Source organism: Thunnus albacares, chromosome 10, assembly GCF_914725855.1.
Source record: "Thunnus albacares chromosome 10, fThuAlb1.1, whole genome shotgun sequence".
Classification (NCBI taxonomy): Eukaryota; Metazoa; Chordata; class Actinopteri; order Scombriformes; family Scombridae; genus Thunnus; species Thunnus albacares.
In genome coordinates, this window is record NC_058115.1 from 8,479,854 (window position 1) to 8,489,553 (window position 9,700).

Here is a 9,700-nt window from a genome sequence, read left to right on the forward strand (position 1 = left end):
CTCAATAGTTTGTTGATCCCATGTCTTGTGAAACAGTAGGCTAAAAATTACTACTATCTACACGCCTGTATTACAGTATTTCAAATGCATATCTACAGAGGAATATACATTATTATTGTGTGCAGTGGTCTATATTTTGTTCTTGCTGGTGTGACAACCACAAACAGTTTTAATATATTGCATTATATTGATCTGGGGATTATTCTCTCCCTATCAGCCATCTATGAGAGGGTTCCCATATCTCTTCAGAAAACAGAATAGCCAGGAGGACAGTGTCACACTGGGAATAGGGTCACAATTATTTAGCTCAAAAAGTTCCATCAAGCCTCTGATCATCTTGAATGTGTGGGTAGTTTACAGTGTATCTCTCCCTTATTCCCGTCTTCTTTCTGTAACAGACATTATATCCTCTGTTTTGCTCAGTACAACCAATACAAATAAAGTTTTTAAAAAATATATTTGGTTTTCCAGTTGTTGCTCAGCAGCCACCAACTTGATATTGATAATTATAATGATCTATTAACCAGTTATTACGGGTGTTGTTTAAGTATGGGGAATGTGGGTGTGTGCAACAGTGTGTGGGTGTTGTCTATGCTTCTTGAACACACCCCTCTTTATTATTAGTCTCCTCCCACAGGCTCATCCCAGTTTTGTTTGGCAACAACACTGTTTACCTCTTGTATAACCATTGCAGAGGTAACTTGATATCGATTTTTCTGGGAGAAAAACAAACATCCCTCTTTTTAACTGAGCGCAGACAGGACACCGGTCCCTTTTTTCTTTGTGAAGCACAACATGGTGCTCAGATATCGTCCGGTAATCCTGGGGCTGCTGGCCTTGGCCGCCGGTCTGAGCTCTGTGCTGGGGCTAGGTGAGGACCTGGACCGGCCTCTGTTCGGGCCTCCCGGCTCTCCTATCCGACTGCAAGAGTCCGACCCAGGCCTGCAGAAGGCTCTGCAGTTCGCCGAGGAGCGCTACAACCGGGGCTCCAACGCCATGCACCTCCGCAGAGTGAGCCGGATCGTCTCCGCCACCAAACAGGTAGAGTTAATGAAGACGATGGCTTCCTACGTCATGTTCATTTATTCACTATGTTGTCGTAACACACGGTTTGTGATGGTTAGTACTGGTTAGTGGATTTAATACGTTGTTATTGAGCAGTAGGCGCTCAGTTCTTTGTAAACAGTGCGTCAAGCTCACGACAGTTAGCCTCACACACCGGAAACACAGCGATTTACCTTCAGATTAATAGCACAAATTGCTCCCTGTAGTAATTATTCACGCGTGCGCACAAAATGAAACTCTTCACATATCCATTATTAAATGCGTGATTTATTTTGGTACTTTGAAAAAAGCCTACACAGTAAAATTTTTCTCAATATGTTCATAGTTTCATCCTGAACGGAAGTCAATTCACTGACTCTAACTGGCTTGACAACGCTTCCAGCTGGCCTCGTCAGAGTTGTACTGCATTGTTGTCATTTATCAGCGCATCCTTCTGTGCAATATGGCCTGCTGCCACTAGCAAAAAGAAGCATCCAGATACTACAGCACAGACAATATACACTCTCTGAAAGCTTAGATTGGCTGAATGTCATTCAAATACACTCTTAGTCGTATTAAATAGCCACTTGTGTACTAGACTGCAGCAGCAAAGCAGACAATGAATGCTTTGTAAAAGCAAGATTTCTGGTTTGTCAATTGAAATTCACCAATGCATGTGTGTGTGTTTGTCTTTTTTCCAGCTGGTTAAAGGGATCCGCTACACTATAACAGTGGAACTGAGTAACACTCAATGTAAGAAAAGCGCCATGCTCAGGACATGTGACTTCTATCCCGAAGCACACAAACTCAAGGTAGGTTGTGTGTGTGTGAGAGAGAGAGAGAGAGATTAAGTAAAAGAGAGAAAGTAGGTCATTGTCATGGTTTGCAGAGTTCACTAAGAAGTATGCAATGTACCAAAATGGGAATGTGATTGCGTGTGCATCTAACTGTGTATTGATTTATTATCGCAGCAAAATAGTTCTGTTTGTTCAGCAGGATGTCACCAGTCATCTGATCTTGTGACTTGAGTCTGACTTGTAGCAACCCTAAGCACACTCACAAAGTCACGCATACACAGTACTGACACATGCACGAGTGTTTTTTGTGTTTCGTTGTCTCCCTGTTTTTAGTCTTTATAGTGGAAACCTATTCCTGGTTTTAAAAACATCTTAACCCTAATCCTAGAAGGAAAAGCTCTAAATGGAGCTGCTTGACCCTTACAGCTCAATTTAGACAGAAATAACTTGTGTCTGATGTTGTTTGCTCTGGCTGCAGTGTGTTAAAACACATGATTCCTCCTTTTAAATCAATTTCCAACACTGAATATGTATTGTAATACACCGTTAATGATATAAAATATCTCTGTTCTCTGTGTGTTTGTTTGTTAGACGGAGGTGTGTCTGTTTGAAGTGTGGGACGTTCCCTGGCAGGGCACTTCAACTCTGCTTAAACAGAAGTGCCAACCTAAAGGTCAGTCAGCAGCTTGTCAGCAGACAAATAGATCAATCATTCAACATCTAAGGTTCACGGCTTTTCCTCTGGTCAAAATATAGACCACTGGATAATTGTATTCAATGTATTCAATTTAGTGTTTGTGTGTTTTCATTGTTATCCTATGATGCTTTGCTTTCTCTGTAACGGTGGCACTATCTTACATGATCACGTTGGCCCCATAAAACTAGTTGAAACAATGACCATATAGAAAATAATCTCTAAAATGCTATTTTACATCATTATTATAAAGACGAACACACAGATAATAAAATGAATAATTGATTTGTTAGTAGTCATTGGCACTGATCCATCCACGCAGCGTGAGAACACACTGCTCAGGAGGTAAAAACATACTTGATGCTCATGTTCCCTTCAGTTTTAACCTTGGTTTGAATCACGTTACACCAAGTAAATTTACATGTTTCCAGAGAAAAAAAACGGCTTGATTCGACCTTCATTACCCAGTTATTATGTAATGCTAATGTTTACCGACCTGGTCGATAAGTGATGCTTTATAGCAAAAAGGGAAAAAAAAGTTGAAAGGTTGAATACTGGTGAGTTCAACTTTCTCTGGACAGAGCTCTCCCACTCTACTGTTTAACCTGAAAATCCTAAAAATATATATTTTTTGCTCTCTATGCATGTAAATTTTGCCAAAACTGACAGCTTATTTGAGGCACCTCTCTGTTGTAGCCCTGCTTTGTGATATACACACGTTTCTATTTATTCCTCTCTAATATGAGAGGCATCACTGGTCTTTTGAACAAATAAATATAAGTTCTCTTTACATTGACGCTTACAGTACACACTTTCCTGGATTTCTTTCTTATCAGCCGAACCTCAAGTCGAAGAGACCAACAAGGTCGAGGATCCATCCACCAGCGAGCCTCTGGAGGTGAAAATAATGTCATGTTCAAATCAATAACAGTACAGACAACAAACATGTTGATGTTAACTTTCATCTTGCTGCCTCTTTCTTACTCCAACAGTCCATTTGTTGAGTAAACAGCAAACATCAATAATCAACCGAGGATGAGGCTCGTGTTGTTGATTCTGTGTGTCTGTCTGCTCTTTATCTGTTAGGAGTCTGTGAAGCTGCTGGGCCAGTTCAAAGAGTTCATGGTAAAATACAATAAGGTCTACAGCAGCCAGGAGGGTGAGTGTCTGACACATACAGTATATACAGCACATACCAAACATAGCAGTTACATTGTGTCACATTCCTGCCTGCTTCCGTCAAACCTACTACTCACAGCAACAATAAAAGCCCTTCATCCTAAATGAAATCCTAAACACAAGACTAAGTAGCCTTCAAAGCTAATCATTGTGTTATTCTGAAAATGACTAACTCTAGATTAGTTTAGTGGTTTAATGTCAAAAAACTGCTGTCTGGAGGGGAGAGGGGGTGTAGAGAAACCAACATTTTCACTGCATTTTTACTTGTCAAACACAGGTGCAACTAATTACATCACTAATTGCTGCATTGCATTGATATAATTAGTGGAGGCAAGCCGTAATTAATGTTACCAGCTGCACCTGTGCCTTTCCTGCTATTAGTCAAAATATCTACTGAAAAAAAAGTCTATAAATCTGATTTATTTGGGAACAACTAAAGAAACAAGAGTCCTCTAATCTGTCTGTTTCTACTTAATGTTTCGTTAGGGAAGTTTAAGGTGGGGCTTGTTAATTTTTGTTTGTTGTTTTGGGCATTGCTCAACTCTGAAGCTTCTGAATATTAACTGCTACAGTGTGAACTTTGGTGGTTGTTGGGCTGACCATTCTTGGGGAAGAGTGGGGGCTCTAAGCGTGTTGTGTCCACGTTTCCCCTAAACTGGGGACATAACAGATGGAAAACAGGCAATGGCCATCAAGTAAACATCAAATCTAAAAGACTTATCTCTCTTTCTTTCCAAGTTCATTGTCAATATAGCCAGAGAGTATTTTGTTTCTTAAAGCTTTGCTTGTTTGTGCAAAATTACATTTAAATATTTGAACTAATTAGAAACATGCGTGAAAATAAACATGATTTTTTTTAATCAATCAATAAATAAACTAGGTTCAGTGTCTAACTAGTTTTCTCCAGTATTTGTTGATAAAAATGCAATCAGTTTACGCTACATCTCAGCACTGCAATGAATGCAATTTGAGAGATCAAAATTAAAAGATAAACAGACATAGACAGAGAAACTGTTCATGTTTCAGCCAGAAAGAATATATCATCAGTAAAATATCAGATAAGGACTGACTGGTTAATTAACAGAAGGCTGGAGTGATACTGACTTTCTAGCTTTAATAATTGAGTGATTTATTGCCTATTGGAATAAAACATTGTTCTTATCACAGAGAAAATGAGTTTAATATATTCCAAATATCACTACAAGAGATGTCGTTACTGGTTAGTTTACATTCAGCTTTGTGAGCAAGAAAACTACAAGAAATAGCAACTTACTCACTGTAATTTGTTCTGTCACCTAAAATGTAAAAAAAAATATAAACAGAGCAATTAAATTTGTCTTTGATTGTGAAAATGTGTTGATTTGACTCTGTAGAGGCAGACCGTCGTTTGCGTATCTTCCATGAGAACCTGAAGACTGCAGAGAAGATCCAGTCTTTGGATCAGGGCTCAGCAGAGTATGGTGTCACCAAGTTCAGCGACCTAACTGGTGCGTATATATTTCCCCCATGAGGAAATGCATCTTGTGCTTTCCATGTGTTTCATCAGCGTTTCTTCAAAAAAGATCTTCTTGAGTAACACAAACAGCATGACTGCTTTCTCCTTCTGCTTTTCTCCAGAGGAAGAGTTTCGCTCTACTTACCTGAACCAACTACTGAGCCAGTGGACTCTTCACCAGCCAATGAAACCGGCCTCTCCTGCACGAGGCCCCGCCCCTGACAGCTGGGATTGGCGAGAACATGGAGCTGTCAGTTCTGTTAAGAACCAGGTGCCAACAAGCAGAGTTAATTTTAGGGCAGTCACCCTAAATAGCATGCCACTAATGAATAAGTGATACCTTCTGCCTACTTCATGCTGATTACACTGTGTGTGTGTGTGTGTGTGTGTGTGTGTGTGTGTCTTTCTTTCTTTCAGGGTATGTGTGGATCTTGCTGGGCATTTTCTGTCACAGGCAACATTGAAGGCCAGTGGTTTCTGAAAAATGGAACATTACTGTCATTGTCTGAACAAGGTAACATACACACTAACACGTGTAATGCAATAATTCAGTAACTTTCTCCTTCAGAAGAAATTGTAATGTTGATAGTTAAAAATAAAAGCAGTGATGTGATTGGTCCATTGATTTGACCCTCGCAGAGCTGGTTGACTGTGATGGGCTGGACCAGGCGTGCAGAGGCGGGCTACCATCAAATGCTTATGAAGCCATTGAGAAGCTGGGTAAGAAAGAAATGGATGGAGGACAAGTGATGTGTGCAACCGTTTTGCTTCTCTGTGCTGAGAGGATGATATATGTGCATTTATTACAGTGATTTATGCTGAGAAAAGGGGTGGAAATGGCGCTTAGTGCAAGTTGTAACCTTTTAATCTTCATCCTCCGTGTGTGGTTAAGGTGGTCTGGAGTCAGAGAGTGACTACTCGTACACCGGGCACAAGCAGAGGTGTGACTTCACCAGCGGGAAGGTGGCCGCCTACATCAACAGCTCTGTGGAGCTTTCTAAAGATGAGAAAGGTGAGTGGACCAAGTGAACAAGGAGGAGATGAAGAAGAAAGAAGGACAAAATGCTGATAAATATGTCAAAAATAAATACAAGGTTTTTTTTAAATCTGAAAATGACATGACACTAATTAGATCCTGTGAACAAAGAGCAATGACACAACTCCAACAAAGTGTCTTTTTCCATTTCAAAGACAAATAAGTACGCTAATAGGTGTTGATGTCATGAGTATATTTGTTTCAATTTTAGAGATGTATACATACTGAACATGCACTTACTCATATGCATGCATACACTTGGTGTTCCTAGCATTTGGACTTCTATTAGAAAATCCAATTTTGTGTGTGTCAGTTTGAAACTAGTGGCTGTGACTGATTTTAATTTCCTTTCCCTCAGAAATTGCAGCTTGGCTGGCTGAGAACGGACCAATCTCTGTTGCTCTGAATGCCTTTGCCATGCAGGTAAGTAGTTGATCCCTGTCATCATCTTTATACATCAAGAAATAACAGTTTTTTGTCACAGTGCAACTCATTTTTCACTATAATTTAATTATTAGCAAATAACCATATATTAATTACCACATTCAATTAATTTTGCTTTGCCTCTCTGTAGTTTTACAGGAAGGGTGTGTCTCATCCTATGAAGATCTTCTGCAACCCCTGGATGATCGACCACGCTGTGCTGATGGTGGGATATGGAGAACGTAAGTGATTTTTATCCCCTGTTGGAGTTCTTTTTTTACACCTGAGAACCAAAGCCAACAGAAAGATAGATTTGTTTATCCTGTTTGTGGTCATGCGTCAAAATATGTAGCATATCAACATAAAAGATTATTGTTTATTTCTCGATTCACAAAAACAATAATCTTTTATGTATTGAAATTGGGTGGAATTAGTAAGAATACATTCTTATACATAATATCCATCTTACGTGCATCATTACCAGCCCTCACAGTGCCTATCCTCCTAGTGCACCATACCAGCATTTCTCTAAAATACTAAACAGTTGCAAGCAAGAGAGAAAAAAACGCTCTGCACCTCAGGAAAATGTGATTTTCTTTGTACAGTGTGATCATACAAATATAGAACCAAAGTGTTGAGAAGAGTACTTCACTGCAGATGGCTATTGCCTAGATGCATCATGTGATATGATGCAGTGCTTATTAAAGTTATTTACTGTGAATCTCTCACTGTATATGAATGTCATATTTTACATAAACATGGCAGTGGACTTTATAGTGTGAGTCACACTGCTGTGGTATTGATGTTTTTGTCTTTTCAGGTAAAGGTATCCCATTCTGGGCCATCAAAAACAGCTGGGGGGAGGATTATGGAGAGCAGGTAAGAGAGCCCCACCTACTAACTTCACACAGAGTGTAAAAATCCTTCAAAGTTTGTGGATTAGAGAAAGATGAAACAATGCCTTGAGAGTTTGGAAAATAACACCCATACAGTCTAAATTAATCCACTATCACAGCCCGTCAAAGCTTCAGGTGTGTCCTGGATTTATTTGTAATGTTCCACAGTGTGAAGCCACTGTATGTGTTTTGACTATCTCTCTCTCTTTCTCATGCAGGGTTACTACTACCTATACAGGGGGTCCAATGCGTGTGGGATCAACAAGATGTGCTCATCTGCTGTAGTCAACTAAACCACTAACACCACATATTTACACACACACACACACACACACACACACACACACACACACAAACACACATACATGCAACAGCTGACCACACTTTTACACTACTTACATACACATTTGATCCAGAATGCATGAAGATCAAAGTCAGACACAAACATAGGTCCTCTTGACTTTCCCATTCAGCCAGACTAGTGTTTCACCTTCCATACCTCACACCTCATGACAATTTACCAAAAACTTGCCAGCTCTTATAAAGCTAGTTTTGCTAAACTACTGAAATTTTAGTCATTTTAAAGATTTTGTGTTTGCATTTCATTTCGTTAGTCCTGCAGGTCATAATGAATTCCTTTTTTTTTTTAGATGGTATTGGTTTTAAGTTTGCTCATCTTTCCTCACAGTAACTGAGCCCATGTCTGATAAAAAGGATGCACTAATAGTAGTTTAACTGCTGTCTTGTTAGGTCTCTTGAATGTTTAGTTACCAGTGTTTGTGGTTATGTTATGTAGTACTTGAGATGGAGCTTTTGACAGATGGGGGTTTTACCTTATTGGTCTGCACATTACTACATAACTACAATGCAACTGTAATAACAGCAGTGAGACAGTGAGAAATAAATCAAGGTTCAATAAAAAAGTGTGGAATCCCATTCTTTGTTTTTTGTGTCCTTTTTTTCCAGGCACTGGAGTATCACGTAAAAATTTAACTCAAACACAATATTGGATTGATTATACTGTAATTAGATTATACTGTGTTTGTATATTAGGGATGGGAGATATACGATTTTATTGTGTATGGAAATGAAAACCCTCATGATAATTTAATCGTGATAAATTTCCATTATCGTGATATCATGAATCCTCACCTGAGTGACTTGAAAAAGCTGTTTAGCTCACTAATGTACAGTCCTATTGATTTCCTGATGAGGGTCCAAGCACGAAAGTGCCAGGGCCCAACGGTCCAATGTACTTTTTGTATATTTTTAACTTAAATGCATTATTGTAGGGTCTATGGCTCATGCTGTGCACTCACTCATTCATTCATGAATAAATATTTTTGTATGTTTATAACCATCAGCATCCATCATTTGACTGAACAGGTCTGATGAATCAATGACAGTCTCCCCATTGATCATTGACGGGGGAGATCTGGTGTTATTGTTATGTGGAGTCATGGCTTACTACTATTTCTAGCTACTATTGCTAGCTGCCCTAGCATCTCTTTCATCCACCAAAGTGGCTGGCGCATCTCAGTGGCCGGCACTTTCACTAGATCTTGTTACGGTTAACAATTTTGAGCAAATAAAAAACTTAACATCACTGTTTTTTCTCACCCTTTGCAACTAGGTTGTTACCTATACTGTGAACAACTGGACTGCATTTAGAAGAAATTATTAAAGCTTAACAATTTCAAGCGAATTTGCCGGAGACAGCAGAACAGCAAAAACTTCTTATTCTTTCACAAGGCGAGGGCTATGTGAGAAAAGTCAGGCCGAGCCATTTAGAGGAAGAGTAGGGCGTAAAGTCGCGTCCAGAATGCTGCTAACGCAACGCCACTAACACACTGTTGCATAGCCTGTTAGCACCTGCTAACGCCAATGAAAAATACATAAAAAAGCTCACAAGCTTATTAAATCTGTATCTATGGAGCTGTGTGAAAGTTAATCATGGATCTTCTCTAAGAAATGGAACAAAACCAGCTCATGCATCATGGTAGACGGGCTGGAAATAAAGCTGTTAACGTTAGCTAGCCCGATTCACTCAACACTCAACAGTTCATAAAAATTGTCACATTCAGTGGGTCAGTCAAACTGTCAGGTTTTATTGTGTTTTATGTGAGCAGTCCGCTT

At 39.4% G+C, this 9,700-nt stretch overlaps 1 protein-coding gene across 1 annotated transcript; it reads left to right on the forward strand.

Moving 5' to 3' along the window:
* Positions 1–622: 622 nt before the first annotated feature.
* ctsf (cathepsin F) lies at positions 623–8,500 on the forward strand. Its single transcript, XM_044363270.1, has 14 exons — positions 623–1,041; positions 1,746–1,856; positions 2,433–2,514; positions 3,372–3,433; positions 3,622–3,694; positions 5,088–5,201; positions 5,332–5,480; positions 5,627–5,723; positions 5,849–5,929; positions 6,102–6,221; positions 6,604–6,668; positions 6,820–6,910; positions 7,489–7,547; positions 7,783–8,500. The coding sequence occupies exons 1-14, from the start codon at positions 796–798 to the stop codon at positions 7,855–7,857; spliced, it is 1,425 nt and encodes a 474-aa protein (XP_044219205.1). The 5' UTR covers positions 623–795; the 3' UTR covers positions 7,858–8,500.
* The last annotated feature ends 1,200 nt before the right edge of the window (positions 8,501–9,700 follow it).